The following is a 17,433-nucleotide window of genomic DNA, read 5'->3' as shown; positions in this document are numbered from 1 at the left end:
TTTCTGAGAATTCTGCAGGGGAAAATCGCTCTATACCGGAGAAAAACAACCCTCCAAACTTCTTCCCTAATGCCTGCCAAGCAGCTCCAGGCGGTTTGGCAGTGTAGCCAGAAATTGAAGAGTCTGTGTACCACCGTAAACTATTATGTCCTTGCCGGTTCGAAAAGTTAAGTTTTCATTGAGCAGCGCATACACAAGCTATTCGAACTGCAGGTAACAACGCCCAGTGACTATCCAAAAGGTAAACGCAAACTTTGGCGAATAATCTGCCAATCAGGAGTAGCTATATCATTAGCGTGTAGGATGACGACACAACAGCGGTTCAGCTTGTCGCTCGAGAAACATAACGTATAGCGGAATTCACGCTCCGGGCTTCTTGCAACCTATATGCTCACATCATGCGCTCTGGACACGCTGCGTTTATCACTTTGAACAAGATATGCACTGCCTCTTCAAAGAACAGAAGCTATGTGGGGAAGCCCTTGTCGACGTGCCAACTCACAACTCCTTCGTCTACGGGATTCCTACGTCATTTATCTGCCAAAAGTGTGCACGAACCTGGCAGAATCAGAAAACCGCGTTGTACTTAACCCGACTTGCTTGGCAGCGAGCGAGGAATAGGTCAACGCTTTATTCGTGTGCTTCGTTGTCGTGTCTCGATGTATAGGCCCTCTCCGTGGAACGCCAAAATGAGCTCGTGTAAGCGTTGCCACGCTGAGCTGTCTCAGCCAGGCTCGCAAGTCGACCCGCTCGCGTCAGGTGCATGTAAACGAGAGAGAGACAGAAAGAAATTTTGATGGTAAAAAAGGTAGAGAGGTGGGCCTGACGTGCGTTCCTCTAGCCATTTACAGCGGGCTGAGGAAGAGGGGAAAAATAGTAACAAGGTGGTTGACTATGACGACAGAGGGAAGACTCATACCACGTAACGGGCAGGTCTACTCATAGCCTTGAATCCAGACCCGTAGCTTCCGTTTTTTTTTTTTCAATCGAGTAGAGAACCTGGATACGGCGAATGAGATTACTATCGTGCTCAGTGCATTGTTGCTGCTATAGAGCTATGGTAACCCGAACTGTTCTGTTGCAGCAAGAATAAAAATTCAAACGGTATTTCGACAGTGCAGAAATCCCACGCGATAAACGCCCGTCACCATAACCGTTGCTTGGCCCCTTTGCCTACCACTCGCCAAAGGTGTCACGTGCTGGCGTTGGTAATCTTGCCACATGCACTTCGTGGGAACTGGCTTATGCGGTAAGGTGTAGACTCAGATCTCGACTCGTTTCCCAATGCGCGACAAATGGGCGAGCGCTCTTCAACCCGACGACTCTGCGACATGTTTGCACAAGCGTACGTCATCTCTAGAAGCGTTTAGCGCATACAGCGTAATGCTTCTTTGTGTCCGCACACACAATTCTTTGCAACCACGTAACTACAGGTAGCCTTGGCGGTTCCGCGCGGCATGAAAGCGATGAAGCCCGTGAAAGAAATAATAAAGCAAATAGAAGAAGAGTAAACAGAGGAGACATGAATGGGTCGACAATAGAGCATCGCTTAGTCGTTATTCACCGTGACCATATCGAATCGGAAACACGTTTCGCGGTGGCAAAGGTGGCCGTAAAACGTCCTTGCAACAGAAGACGACAGGCGGCGGCCGGTGCCAGCGATTTGTGTTCCGTATGACCCGCATTCGGAGAGAGGGGCGCTGAAAGCTGCCGGCGCTGTCGGGGCAGAATCATCAATGGTGGCGCACTGATCGAGAAGAATCGGGGGGAAAATTGAGGCTCGACGTTTTAGACAAGTCATCACCACATAAAGTATACAGAAAAGCCAATGAAAGCACAGATTAAATGAACATATAAGTTACTATGATTAATTTCCGGGATTTGGCGCCCCGGGGTAACACCAACGCAGTTGGTTTGCATTCAGACCTTGGGACACGTGACACAAAGGAGCACGAGTCCCGTGCGTTCCTTTCTTTGTCATGCCAGCCTTGCGCGTCATTCTATAAAAAGGTGTGTGCAGGATATAGTGCATGCGCACAGAACGTCGACTGGACGCTGTATCAACACTCGTGGATCTCCGAAAACGCAAACAACGCTCTCATAGCCGGCACTATACACGAACTCAGCGGGAGGGTGGGGACCAACGCCCACGTTGGCAAGCTTGCGGTTCTGCACTCCTGCGGCAGCTCCGTTTATGCGATTATCCCAGGCACATCGTTGCAGTGCTTTCCGGCAAGGAAGTGGCCGCGGCAATGTTGTTGCCGTTGTACCAGGACTATAGAAACCAGTCTCTCGAGTCTTAAGTGCTCGACGAAGCGGGAAAAAGGCAAGTAAGAAAACAAAGAGGGGATAAAAAGAGAGCGATGAAAACAATGGAGGCCAGTCTCCCGCTGCAGTGCAGGTGTGACAGGCGGCGCGCGCCGCGCAAGCGGTGCGGATCGCGAGGAAACCCGCCCAGGCAGCGCGCAGGAAACGCCCGCGTTTTACGCTTCCGAGAGCATGCGCCGGCGACACGCGGTTTTCCACGAGCCCGACGACGACCGCAGCGGCGGAAGTTGGGCGCAACGAAAGGGAAAGCGCCCCTGTGTACGAGACTGACCCAGTTGGGGCAGCCGAACATGTAGAGCGGTTTGTGGAGCACGCCGCGCCTTGCCAGGCAATATGCGAGCACAGTCAGGGCAAGCGTACAGCTATAGATCGCACGTGATTCTCCGTGCACGACGCCTAATTAAACCTCCCCCCCCCCCCTCGGTCTTGGACTTCCGAATGAAGCGCCGGGGTTGGAATCGCTCCTATAGTTTAACAGAACGCCCTGAAGAAGGCAGTAGTACACTTGATAACGACCAACCGTGCGCAAGCGGCCATAGCCTTAATGGGTGTTCACTGCGCCGCACGTGACCCTCTGCTGTGATACCTGTGTGCCACGATCGTGACCGGCTGTGATCATGTGTGCCTGTGCTGCCCATAACACTCTATATACTATACTTTATTTGGTTTCTACCTTCTCTTGCCCTCGGTGATTACGGGCTCACTGGCTTCGCAGCGAGAAGGATTCGGCGCTAGGAAACATTTGTTTTGAATATGTTGTTCATTCCCGAGTTTCAAGAACTGTGTAGATAAGCACATTAAAACGAAGCTTACTTTGCCCCTTCCTTAACTGCTAGGAAAGAGATGACGTGGGAAGGCATGGATACGCTACTACAAACACGACAGCGGTGTTTGCAAATGAAAATGCAAATGTGTTAAGCTGACGACTGACGCTGGGCGCGCAGACTGCAAAGCCGCATTAAAGCAGCATAGGGTTCACTACGGAAGCGGTAGCACATCAAATCAACACTTCTACGCCCAGCGTGGTAGCTTTGCGGCTATGACATTCCTCGAGGTCCCGGGTTGGATCCCGGCCGCGGTAGCTGCATTTCGACGGGAGCGAAACACAAAAACGCTCGTGCACTTAAATTAAGGTGCACGCACGTTAAAGAACGCCGGGGTGTCAAAATTAATCCACAGTTTTCCACTAGACTCGCAGCCCGAATGTGGTTATGGCACGTACAACCCCATAATTCAATTGAAGTCGAACCCTTGCGCCCCGATACGGTGTGCCTTGTGCGGCAATACTAACCTTCTCGGAGGTTATGAAGAACGGCGCGTGACGACTCAAGCAAACACATCTCGCTGTGTGTTCTGTGCACTGCGCAGACAAACAGCTATGGTGCACGCAAGGTAACGTTTAACATCAACTCGCCACCTTCGTATTAGACAAAGCATTTAGGAAATTAAGCACTCGCCGTCAACGTCACGGCTATTTGTCATCAATCAAAGCGAACATTCGCTTACGTCGATTCCCACAGTGCGTGGGATGATTCCGCATATTCTTCTTTCTTTTCTTTTTCGTTTACTTAATTCTTTATTTTTATTTTTATTTTTATTTTTATTTTTATAGCGCCCGTGGTAAAGAAGAGAGGGGAGTAACGTTGCTTGCTGTAGGCGGACCTAGCCTTGCAAAAGTTTGAGCGAGACCTATCAAAGGGCAGTAGAGTCTGGAGACCGTCGCACGGTATACAGACCGGGCATCTATTTTTACAGCTTCTGGTGCGTTCGTAACTGCAGTGTCATGACTACAGCCACGTAACATATGTTGTGCACCTAACAGATGCCCGTACAGTGAAACAATTACCTCCTGAATATTGAAGTTGCTCTCACGTTTGCAAATAATAGCGATTTATTTTTGTTGTTCTTTTTTTAGGGGGGGGCGAGGCGGGGGGGGGGGGGGAGGGAGTGCTTTTTACTGTCAGAAAGACCTGTGAGGCTTTTGCATACTGACCCATTTTCTCAGGTGAAGGTCACGATGATGACAGAAAAACGGAAGTCACCGGCGCTGTGGTTCAGAGGAAAACCGTAACTCGGAAGCAAGCACTGAGGCATTGAGGTCATCCTTTCAATAAAAACACATTCTCTCGCTCCTACTCTTTTGGGTGAGTTGTAGCCCCCCTATAGCGCCTCGATCACTCGACCACCGCAGTAATCCCTACGGCCACACTAGACTACACCTAGCAAGCGATATCAACTCGGCACAAAGTGGCACACTTTACGCCGAAACGATGCGCATTGCATAACAGCACGCATGTAGGCGCAGCCTACGGAGTACTACGATCCCTCTATATTATGTTCAATAACGCCGGGGAATAAAATTGGACCTGTACCTCACGATTGGTGTGATTGCTCTACATTTCTTTTTTTAACATGCGCATCATCATAATCGCGCCAGCCACACTTATATGTTCCCTAATCGTGTGGCTAATCTCAACGCGCTTATTTCGTTTTGCGCACGATCTGAGAGGCTATTAATTTTGTCCTAACTAGGTAAACAAAATAAGCAAAACCGCACGCACGTATACCCCAGAAACGAACACGGAACACCGTCTTCGGCAGAGCATCCACATGCTCGATGGCGCAATCTGGTCCAGCCACATCTCAACACGCCGCTGCGCGTCAAGGAGCCCTGCTGCTCTATCTCGTCGCCGAAAATACGCGGAGAGCGCGGAAATCTGGAAGCGGCCGAGTGAGCGCCGTCTGCACGTCGGCGAAAAAACGGACACCGTCTGAACGTCGTTAATCAAACACCTCGCCTTCCTACATTCCCACAGCGTGCTTTGCACGAGCACAACCGCCCGGCCCGCTCCGTGGCACCCTATAAATATAATGTACAAAAGGAGACTGGATAGAACGGTGCAACGATGACCCGCTGCGCTGGTTCGGCCACTGTGGCTTTCAACAGCTACCAAGGTTTGAGGGTTCGATTGCCGGCCTTCCAGGGGTGGCCTCATTTTGATGGGGGCAAGCGTACAAAGAAAATAGGGACTTCAACAAATGCCACGACTTTGATATCAATTTCTGCGACAGCAGCAGAGGTTCTCAAAGTGACACACTGACATAGCTGTATGTGAACATGGTTCGTTTAGACCTCCGAAGTGTGGTCATACAATTGGACAGGTTAAAATCAATCGCGCTATTACTCTAGCCACAGTTATTACAAGCCCTTCCTCGACCACCGTTGCCTCTCTTCATAATAGAGGTTGGCGCTCGAACTAACTCCATTTGTCCACGATGGTTGTAAGCTGCGGCCAGCATCGTCTGCTCGCGAATTCGCAAAGCAGACGAAGCGGTACCGAGCGTGGCGTGACACGGAGGGCGTTTTTTACGAGTCTACATCGATAAGCAGACGTTCCTCACAGCAAGAAATTAAGTGATCTGCAGCACACGTAACGCTAACCACTTTAATACCAACTCGCACATATTGTGGGCTCAACGAATAACTCTGTGCTTTCCTATATAGCGAGACAGCGTATAGCGCTCTTTTTCGTTCACCGCGTCTTTATTTCCCTCGAGGCACAAGCATGACATTTCATAAATGGTCTTGGCAGCTATACGCTTAGCGGACTCGCCGAACACCAAAGGCGAGTCGTGCTCAAAATATTATATGAGCTCTCGTCACCGCTTCCAGCGGAACGTTGCTACCGGATGTATGCCATTCCCAACCTTGCAGAGTTAGGCAACTGCTACACAGAAGCACCTTCTTAGGTCATTTCTAGCCTGTTCTCTTCTTCTTTTCTTTCGTGGAAAAAGGAAAGAAATGGCATCGACGCATTTGAAAAGATGCGCGTTCTGGATATATACATTTAGCCCCTAGGGCTCAGAAGAAACGGAACGAGATTGAGTCACCGTCAGCGCTCTCGTTCAACAGGTTTTGCACAAGAAATGATAAGAAGAAAATTAGCAAACATAGTAAGCGGTTTCCACTTGAGGTCGTCTTCCTGTCGCGTATTTTACTGATTTCGACCTACATTACGCTTCGTCGGCGTACAAACTAGGGATGAAGGAAGAAGGTATATAAGAATTCTGTTGTGCGTAATGACTTACGATGTGACAGGACATTTCAGTGGCGATGTGGTGTTGAATCACTGTAGTGCATGAGTGGTGCCGAGTTACCGATCTCCAGCCCCATCCGGCCGTCTTTGCCCTAGCACTTCTTAAATCCCTTGCCTCGCCTTGTCGCGAAAGCCGGCTGGTTGCTCAGTCATTCTATGTGTGTTCGAATCACGCAAGTGACTGCTCTTTTAGAAAAGCAGAGACCCCACTAGAAAGGCGATATCGGTTTCTCTCACAATCTGTATCGGATCAGCTCACCGATATCAGATCGGTTTCTCTCGATCTGTATCGCATGTATCGGCCAACAACGTTCGCACACCCGCATGCGCTTGTCGAGTTGAACACGTGGCTTAGGTTGCGCATTCGGGCACACAGCCACTGTCATACACCCGGTGACCCAAGTTGTATAATCGACAAGACACCTGCAGCCAGCACCAGCAGAATGGGGGAACAGAGGCAAATAAAGGCTTCGATTTAAAAAGAACGTTATCGCTTACAGTATCGCCGGTCTTTCTATTTTTTTTTCCCAAAACGAAGAAAGCAGTCATCCTTTTGCGTGAGAAAATAATAAGAAGAAGAAAAAAGAACCGATCAACTTCGCCGTTTTGGCCAACGGCTGCCATCCACGGATATCGCATCGACGCTAACGCAGTCATCCGTGCGCGGTAATATGACGCCAGCGAGAAATCGTTGCGCGACCACGCGCGAACAGTCGCCGCTGCAAGTCGCGCTCCATAGCGCGACCACGGAACCGCATTAAAAGGCACGGATGAATGATCTGTCCAGGACTCGAAGTATATCCCGGATCACGTACACGCAGAAGCATAAAAAGAAAACGATAAGGAGTACAAAAGCAATCGATTTACGCAGGAGCACGACGTTTTACCCTTGTGCATGCACACGCCAGCGTTGAAACATTGCACAACACACCGTTGGAGCAGAAAATTCCTCCCCGCGTAAAAAAGCAGCGCTGGCGAAAGAGGTCGAGAAGCAGTGATCGGTCGACGCTAACGGACGCGGCGCGACGGAGCTTGACCATGTGACGCCGTTGTCCCGGCGGCGGGAGGGCCTCAGAGAGTGCGCGGTTGGTTTTACGACTCATCGCATATATAATGAGAGGTATCGCCCTGCTACCGCGGCTAACCCTTAATGTCCAGACGGAGATGATTGCTGCTGAATCGGTGGCTATGCGGTGGCGGTGACACGAAATGACGCGGCCCGAGACGAGCGTGTGTCTATTGATCGGAACACGACTTTGTGTTGAGTACAACGTATACTAACAGAGACCCTGAGGTTTTGCAGACGTTACTCCTGACTTCATGTGGTCAAAAGGGAGGATTGACGACTTGCCGCTAGACCTATGACACGTATAAGCCTCCTGCGTCTTGGCGCCGCAGATGAAATACAAAACAGGTACAAGCGGGTTGAGCACGCTATAACATTACCCATTGCTTCATCAAGGCAGGGCGATGCGATGAACACCGATTGTCATTTCACGGTGCGCGCGTTTATCACGCAATGGCTCGTGTTTCGCGCAAAAGCGAAACTTGTTCCACAATCATGACCATCGTTACTATAGCGAAAATTCCTGACCTGTACAAACACCCCAACTTGTAGTGACATAGGTCACTACGATCTGCTGCTGTTGTAGGCCAAACCATTATACAAACGGCATGGCGCTATGGCTATGTTATAAAGATCTAGTGGGGGCCTGGTGGTGGCTGGCAATCATGGCTGGCAGTCGCACCGCCTGTAGCACCTCTTTCACAGATATGAATACGTATCACTATACACTCGTAAACACTTACGGTCACGATGAAATACAATTAAGCAGGAAGTGCGAGACATCCCGTCGAAGAATCTCCTGACCTCCATGACGCAAAAAATACTGCACACAATCTTGTGAAAATCCTCTTCTTCGCAGGGCACCAAGTAGTAAGCTTCTCTCCGTGATATAACGAACAGCAAGGCAGTGCGAACTGCTCATCATCGCCAGTCTCTTCGCAGTCTTCACAGATATGTACACGCCGCCTCGAAAGCCGGAGCTGGCGAGTACGCCGATCCCCTTTTAAAACTCTCGCACGTATCACTCTCTCCTCGCATTTTACACTACCCTTAATACTTGGAAGGTGAATATCAGGCATGGCAGTCCCTACTACACTTCACAACACTGCAGGTTTGTTAAGTGGCTCGTGGGTTTCTACAGCCTTGACGTCCGTTTCGCTAGCCAACTTGATAGGACAGCGTGCGGTCCTGTGACTTGGCGTGTAAACCACTGTGAGTCCATTTAGAAATAGACCTAGATGGTGAATAGAGTGCTCACGGACATTACTTTATGCGTTCCCATGTACACAATTTTTTAGCCTTACCCTAACCCTACAGTCATCATATATATAGACAACGTTTGGCCAATGGTGTAAGGCTGCAAGTTAACATACCCACAAGCGATTATTTGCACCTATGTGATCACAACCGCCATGTTAAAGTACTAGTTGTCGAGAGGCTGGACCTTAATATTACGCAGTTGTTTACGGCTTATCAGCAGCAGTGAAGTGGAACATATGAATGGGGTGTAAACACGGTGACCGCGAAGTCACGTGAAAGCTGTCTATGGAGCTGCCTGAGAGCATGGCCTTGTATGTACTTGCATACAAACCATGGTCCTCGGTGGTGTACAACCTAGGACCATATACTACTGATAGTAGCATACGGCTACATACTATTGATAGTATGCAGCCGCCTACGTAAGTTGGCCACACACAAACAGTCCGTGAACTTAACAGGAACACCGGCCTCTATACGTGCCGCCGGAATGGATTCTAACGACTATAGCGTTGGCGATGTACCGCTGTGACATACGAAAAGCATCTGAATTCCGTCGCAAGTTATTTCATCGAACTGCGGCTTCTACTACGCTGCACTTTTATAATGTCGCACGGCACGTAGGACGAGACATCTTAAATACGCGGTACGCGCAGCGAAGAAAGGGTCAGGGTGAGAAGCGACGTTATACGATCGCGCCGCGCCCTGATGACGGCGATCTTCCCGAGCTGAAGGCCGCTACCGAGCGATTCGGATAGCATGCGGTACATTTGTCCTGCAGTATAACGACCGATTGCTTAGTCGACCCCCCCCCCCCCCTCAACCCCCTCCTGCGTAATCACCGGCCTCATTTAAGCAGAGGATACGACGTGAACCACACTTCTATTGCTACATACATTATACAATGTGAAACACGGGCGTAGTTCCCTACCACTTTCTGTACACGAAAGCCGTGAAGGGCCCTCGCGGATATATAAGGGTACCTTCGGCTGGAGATAACGCTGGTATTCAGCAACCGAGCAAACTTACAGCGGGAAAAAGGTTAATATGTCTCGACAAGTTGCACGGTACGGAAACGCAAGCGAACAAACCACAGACATGTGGTTTGTTCGCTTGCGTTCGCTTCCTATACATGTGTATAGGAAGATCGACAACACTGAATACACTGAATAGAAGCGGCGAATATCAACTTAAGTGTCGCACAATAACGGTGATAGAAAGTATGGCACAGTAACTACATGCGCATGCGTATGCGAAGGAAGCGTCAAACCGTCAGTCGTCTAGCCGCCTGGCCGCTATCGAAAGACAGTAATTTATGGATGACAATTCTTATTAAGGTAGTAGAGGAGTGGCTCACGCACGCGCTACATCTATGGCTGAGATGTCACCCGTCGATCACTGAAGGGTTAAGCTAGCTTCAAATTTGAAACGCAGTTTCAGAAATGGAAGATTAGACTGCGCATAGTGTGACACGGTGAACCATCCTTCATTGAAGAATGTACTTCCTGACCTCACGACGTTCGCGGCGAAATTCAGGGAAGCTTTCGCGTATTGTTTTTTTTCCATGCAAAAAAAGAATGACAGAATTACTTGCAAGTCATTTGACCTAACTAATGCGGCACAAGGAAATTTACCTTACCGATTTGCAGATCCAAAAATAAACAAACGCATAGTTACGCACGTTTACTGGTCTTCGCCTGGTGGCGCATGCCACATGAAAATTCATCGTCATATAAACGCATTTTCGCCAGTGTATGAAGTTGTGCTAATTGCTTTTATCATTATATAAACGGTGCAGAAAACAGGACAAAGGGAAGCGGACAACGTAAGTGCTCACGCTGACTGACTATCAAGTCGGCAATCCAGTTGATAGCACCTGACGAGTCCGCCTCGCCTAGCACTTACTGTTTTCCCAACTGTTTGTGTAACGTTGGATATTATGCAATTATTTCTTCCATGTCCAGTAATCGAAACGTACGCGTGTTGATTGAGGCTAATAAGGCAGCACAAGAGCGTTCGACATGCTTGAACTAGCAAAACATATTTTCCAGATAAGCCCAAATAGGGCTATCCTCTTGAGATCCACATTCTTTTCCGATAGATTCCCCGAACAGCTTCGTCGCTCAACGCGACCGGAAGATTTTCTCCGATTAGAGGCCGTCAGAGTTTGTGTCCTCGGTCATTGTCTCTATAAATTTCAACCGTTCCTTACGCTTCGGTGTGATGGCATACTGTTTCGATGAATAATGCATAGGCATAGCTTTTCATCGATATTGCGAACAAGAGACCCGTATGACCAGCAATTCTACTTTTAGTATGTGTATTTAGACGATTGCACGTTTTATGTCACGTTTGTTGCATCTTCGGTCAGATTAGCTTCTGTCAAACACTGGACTAGGTTCCTGTTAAAGTATACTTGATCAGCGTACTAAGAATCGATCAAGCGAATCAAACTTAGAATAGGACCAGTCGAGCCCTAGCCAAAATTTCGAGCTTAATTTTCAGCCAAATCCCTACGCTTGAGCTGCGCGCTTAGCACTTTGTGAAACTCTCTATGTTGTTAACACAGCACCCGTTGTTTTGAGCACGTATCAAAATAGTATTAACCGGCATTTCCATTGCTATAGTTGCCGGTAGTGAAGGCAATCACGCATGGAATTCTGACGCGAAACAAAGTAATCGCGAAATTTACATTTCTGTCGAACTCGATCGGTGCTGACCTTCACGAGAATTGCCGGAAGTATCTCACTTGCAACCTTTACAAAACTCTACGTGCATCTTTAGTGGGGCAAGACGTGAGGAGATGTGCCGGTTGATATGTAGAAAGAAGATAAAGTTTCGCGTGGATATCACATGCATGAATGTCGACCAGCAGGTGACTCTGACTTGCAGATCCTAAATTAGGCACGACATTATGGAACCATAAAAAAGAAATGATAATGAAACGGAGTTAGCAAGAAAACTACGAACGAATCCACAAAATATTTCGTTCGTAAGTGCTACCTGCCATTGGCCGAGTGCCTTCGGTAATATGTCCAGCATCACGTTCGGCTGGCATTTGCTCTTGGAACTATTCTATATCGTAAGAGATTACTGTATATACGTACCCGTATTACTTCGAATTTACTGCTAGTCTATATCTTTCTTTGTCATGAATACAGCGCCATAAAGAGTTACTCTTCCTACATTTTGCCTACAATTCAATTCCAATTGTTGAGGAGAAGGAGGAGGAGAAAGGGCGCTGCTTGCCGCAGGCGGAACTATAGCCTTTCAAAAGTTGCCGGCAATTGCCAACCAACCTACCAACCGCGATACGATCTCAAACACTTCGAAGTACAACTGACAACACCAGTTTCCAAAAATAAGTTGACTCGGAGTCCAATACGTTGCGCGCCTTCCGAATCTCGACGGCCCATACTGCTCACCATTCCCTTCCCAACTCTGTATCAAGGAGGAACTTTAAGAGGTGCCTGAGCACCTCTCTCTTAAATATCCCACCAAAGACGTGCGCAATATAAAAAGTTGCACTTGCGCAAACAGAGCCATCTATTGTATAAGAGCAAAGGCGGCCCCTCCGGCATAAACAAAGTTGTTGACAACACACTCGCTTCAGTTCAACGAACCAGCAGCAAGCGCGGAGCACGAGCCTTGTACAGACATCATCTCTTGAAGATCTGAGCACGCATTCACAAAACTTGTCTTACGTAAGATTGCTTCCTCCGGGGCCAGCGTTGAGGCGCACCACACTAAAGGCAGCGATTAAGGTGATAACGAGACGGCGATGGTCCATCGCGCGCAGCGCTTACGCGACACATGGTGAATGCTGGGCTATCCCAATACTTTTCCGTTCCGCACTCCGTCAGTTGTTGAAGAGGCGCCTGCCTTCGTACGTTATCACCACCAGGATCGACCAGACGTGAAAGGTGGATGTCAGGAGAGGAATAGAATTGAGAGAAAGGAATACGTAACGATTCTATTCCAATGTCCTTCCTTAATCTCGCGCTTCGTCAGTGATCCGAGTGGGGCTTGGCCTACGGCATAACAAGGATCAGTAGCGGTCATGAACGGTATCTGATGAGAAAGCAATGGAATCGAGCGAAATGAATCGCTACAGTGTGCCGGCCTTGTCGCTGCTCGGGAAAAGCGAGGGGAGAGTGCACGCATGAACGAAAAGAAAGTTATCGCACAGAAAGCAACCCTTTCCAGCGTTCACTGAAAACACCCCTTCCATCTTTCTTCGTCTCTTCCGCAGCAGGACTCATCGCACCAGTGTCTCCACTGGTGCGACCGTTGTTTGCGTACGCGTGGACACGTGAGAGTAGCAGCAAACGTTAAAAAAGAACATAAGGGAAGAAGCAGCAGTAAGGAAAGCACGAAAAACGAAAGAAATAAAAAGGGCGATAAACATAAAAAACGAAGAGCAAGAAAGGAGCGAAGTTAAAGCGTCCGAAACGAGGCAAATGGGCCGGCGGTCGGGTGGCGGCACTCACGTGGAGAAGCATCGCCGTGGGGAGCATTTCTCTGCTGAGGGTGTCTCGCCTCTGGCTCGCTGGCTGTACGTATGTGCGCGGGTTTTGCCGGGCCGAAGAGCAGCGCGGTGGCTGTGGACAGAGCACGGCTCTCGCTCACTCGCTGGAGGGTGACGCTGGTCGGTGGGGCGCTGCCGCTGCCGCTGAGCGATGTCCGAGCGGCGACTGGACCGGCGCGCTTTTTTTCCACCGAGCACCACGGACGGACGGCGGCGACAGCTCTCTCGGAAGGCAGCAGCGCCGCGCGGGTGGAGGGGGGAGGGAGGAGAGAGGGGTGTTGCCGAGAAAGGACGATGTGCCGGCGTGCAGCGAGGAGAAGAAAGGAGTCGGCGGCAGCAGCGACGTAAGAGCGCGCCGCGCGAAGTCGTTCATGACACGAGCCGCCCGGCGCGAAGGTCGGGTCGGCCGATTCGCCCGCCCTCCACGATGATGCTGGCAAGCATGTCCGCTCCTCTCCCTCTCTTCCGTCCCCTTCGAAACGACGACAACAAGCGTGCGCGCGCGCGAGACGCCGTCACCGGGTCGCGTTGCAAAACGCTAGGCGTCAAACGCGACCGACCGACCGAACGACTCGACGACGAAGCTTCGCCCGGCTGTTCCAGCGCGTCACTTTCCGAGCTGAAGGACCCGTCCTCAACGGATCCTTCAGCACCCGCGGCCGTCCGTCTGAGCTTGGCAGTTTGTCAGGGGGACATAAAAGCGAATGTTGAACCAGGCTGGATGTCAAATTACCCTTCTAGGTATCCTCGCAACGGTCTTCTCGTTATCTTTTCCTTCCCACAGTACAGGGTAGCCAGCCGGGCTGTGTCCTGGTTAACCTCCCTGCCTTTCATTCAGTGGCGTAGCAACAGGGGGGGGCGGGGGGCCGTGGGCCCCGGGTGCATGGGGCCAGTAGGGAGGGGGGGGGGGGGGGTGTCATATACGTCTGAAGACACCCGAAAATTGTCGATATCCTCGCCTTCGTCGACTACACCCAGGGGTGGGGGGTGACAGAAGGGCTAAGGGCCCCGGGTGCCAGACGACCTAGCTACGCCACTGCTTTCATTTATCATCTCTGTCTCTCTATCCCTCTGTTGGTCTGTGCCAGGAGGTCACTGCTGCCGACATTGCTGTCTGCTTTGAGTCACGGACCGGCACAGCGTCGATGTCACTCTCCCACAAGTGCACAGAAATCAGGCTTCGCGTCACTTTATGATACGACTGATGAATGATACGAGTCAGCGCCGTGTGGTGTCCCCTCCGTTTATTGGTGATTGTTTTAAGTCGTGCTGATGCAGCCATGAATGACCCATAATCCGGGCACAATGTATGGAAATCACGTATCAAGGGCAGCTGAGTACAAATACCTAGGAGTACGTACGAAAGAAGGAAACAGGTACATGGAAAGACATGGAGGTAATCAAAGTGAAAGGCAGGAGAAACGCGGTGGGGTAATGGTTCCAGGACTTACGTCTGCTGCGTCGATGCTGCGATTAAAATCTGAAGTACAATCTGTACTGTTCACTAATGAGAAGGCTATTGAAATACCAGCGCTGGGAGCACATGCGCTGGGAGCACATGGAAGAACCACATATAAGGGAGCATAGGGAAACATGAGCTCGGCATCGTTCAATACTTGTGAAGCAAATAACAAAATCTTCTTCGAAAGACGACTGATGCATGTAAAGGAAAATAGGTGGACGAGTGAGCTATTTAGGCACCTGTATAGAAAAATGCGTTGATTGACAATGGCGAAAACGAACCAGGACCCGTATTCACCGATAGTTCTAATGCTACGACCCTTCGTGAGAGCACATTTCAGGCAGTCCTGGTGCTGGACACAATATTATCGAAGGCGACCATCTAATAGCAAATGGCACTTACGAACAGAGAGCTTTGTTAATTCGGTCAGTCGAATTCGTGGTGTTTTTAGTTCCTAAGTGCAGTTTGCCATTGGCCGCTTATAATGCGTCCAACATGGCAAATGGCTTCCACTAGCGCTAACGAACTATCCTAGCGAAGAATATTTTTGTCAGTACAGCCCTAGGAAACTAGCCAGTAACCCTTACCATGGTCCTATGCTATTGTCTGTCGGTGTCGTGGACGCCGAAAGAGAAAAGAGTGTTCAGTGTGAAATCACAGGTGCAGAAACATCATACCGGATAAGCGCAATGGAGGGAGAGCCAGCCATAAAACTAGTACTATATCGAACAGCAAAGAATGAAATTACAAAGAAAACCCTCTGTGATAATTCAAACGACATCACCTAATTCTTCGAAGCCACATCAGTATGTCTGAAAACTTGGAGCGTCGGCAGTATAAAGAGGACTCGTGCAAAATGTTCAGGAAATTCTACAGAAACCATTCAACGTGTTCCGCTAAAAGCGCCACAGTATACGTGTACGTCTAGCAATAGATGTGGAAGTAAGCGTTCCCGAAGATCTTTGGTTTTAAACGAATCTGGGCCCTTATTCTTAAAACGCTCTTACGCCAGGCGTGTTCGTAAGAAAGGAAAAAGTGAGCCAATCGTCATGTCGGACATATTAGCGAAGGCGGCCGATCAATGACAAACATTCCTTACGAACAGAAAGCTTTGTGAATTCGGCAACTACAGCAGAGAATTTAGTAAGAGAAGAGTGGAAAATTTTTGGCGTAAAGGAAAAGACAACTGAACTTTCTACATTGACTAAAGTGCGCAGCTTAGTATACGAGGTTGAATTCTTAGACACACGAAAGAATGCACCGACGATTACGATAACCCCTAAAGCGAAATTTGAGCGCAGCTCTATACCTGTTTTCATATCGCGATATATTGGTTGGCGCGGACAATGTGTCTCGTGCGGCACGTTGTAAATGGAGCGAAGTGTGGAGCGAAGACTGCCTCGCTAATCCGGACATCGCGAGAGCCAGCGCGTGGGTGACGCGTGGGCGCGATTCACAGCAGCCGCCGTTGACAGACCTCCCGGATGACGCGAGCTACTCTGGCGCCATCTCGTAGTCATCGTCGTCAGCCTACGCTTTTATTCTCGCCTTTTCGCCATACCCTCCTCTTCCGCTTTCCTCCTCGCGTCTTTCATCCCCCGCTGCGCGCTGCGTTCAATCTTTCATCTCTCTCGCTGTGCTCGTTCGCTCGGTTACGCCGACGCCGACGCTCGCCGCAGGAACAACGGGCGCCTAGGAGCTGCGTTCAAAAAGTTTAGAGAACGGGCTTGGTGGGATGTGCCGCTGCACTGACTTTTGGCGGATGCTCATGTCATGGTCATCATCACACAGCGCCGACCCAGTGGTGTGAAAAGTGGCATAAATTCGTTCTTTTGTGAGAACATCCAATAAAACTGTCGAAAATTGGTTATCATCCCTTTTGAAATACAGCGTATGGCTAACTCATTTTTTATTGGCAAAGTATGCCAACAATTCACTGGTTACACGGCGACACGTTACTCGTAGGCGCTGATTCTGTATATTTACAGTGGCGGTGCCGATCCTACCAAAAATGTACTTCATTTTTTTCCTAACGAAATCACGGTTAGTGGCAAAACCGATGCCGTGAACACCTTTGGAGCATTGTCTATCACTTTATTTTGTCTTCATATTTATGCACTAGGCTCAACGATTGAAGTGTGAACAGCACACATTAGTACACACTGTTCAACTACGAATTTATTTATCGCAGGTGTAGTTTAAGCTCGCTGTCGTGAATAGTAAAAATAAGTAAGTGCCTAACATCTTCTGCTTGAATATCTTGGTTTTGTGAACATTTATGTTGCTGTCACCTCCCTTCAGAAGAGTAGGTAGGCGTTGTGCCCCTTCCGGTGGCAGTTGCCAGCCTGCTTCTCGCTTCCCTTTCCTGTTAACTGTGTATATGTGTTCAAAACAAATAATAATAATAATTTATGAGGTGTAAACTCATGTGTTGCGTGTGAGCACTTCGGTTTTGTGAGTATCTATGCTATTTGAACTCTTGGTGTTGGCGCGAACATTTATCTATATTGCAGTACTGAGACTTAGTACGTGAATGTTCGTCCATGTGTTTATTGGTCCAGTTTGGTGACTGTTTACAACTTTCCGACGATAACTATCACTTAAGTGAAGAGGAGTAGCCGGCGCCGCACACAGGCACCACCCTCTCCTTAAATACATTTCAGAAAAAAAGTTTTAGACCCTTAAAGGCAAGGAT

At 49.2% G+C, this 17,433-nt stretch overlaps 1 protein-coding gene across 2 annotated transcripts in view; it reads right to left on the bottom strand.

Moving 5' to 3' along the window:
* LOC135902583 (uncharacterized) overlaps positions 1-13,614 on the bottom strand; it is a 61,547-nt gene extending 47,933 nt beyond the window's left edge. Inside the window, exon 1 of one of the 2 annotated variants that reach the window (XM_065432766.2) lies at positions 13,239-13,614. In XM_065432766.2, the coding sequence (XP_065288838.2) occupies positions 13,239-13,265 (27 nt within the window). In that variant the 5' untranslated portion in view covers positions 13,266-13,614. Of the gene's footprint in view, positions 1-6,417; positions 6,545-13,238 lie in introns of those variants that run through there. The other variant, XM_065432768.2, reaches the window with a different exon arrangement.
* Positions 13,615-17,433: the final 3,819 nt, after the last annotated feature.

Source organism: Dermacentor albipictus, chromosome 3 (genome assembly GCF_038994185.2).
Source record: "Dermacentor albipictus isolate Rhodes 1998 colony chromosome 3, USDA_Dalb.pri_finalv2, whole genome shotgun sequence".
Lineage (NCBI taxonomy): Eukaryota > Metazoa > Arthropoda > Arachnida > Ixodida > Ixodidae > Dermacentor > Dermacentor albipictus.
The sequence above is the reverse complement of the archived record's forward strand: the minus strand, read 5'-3'. Positions and strand labels throughout refer to the sequence as shown.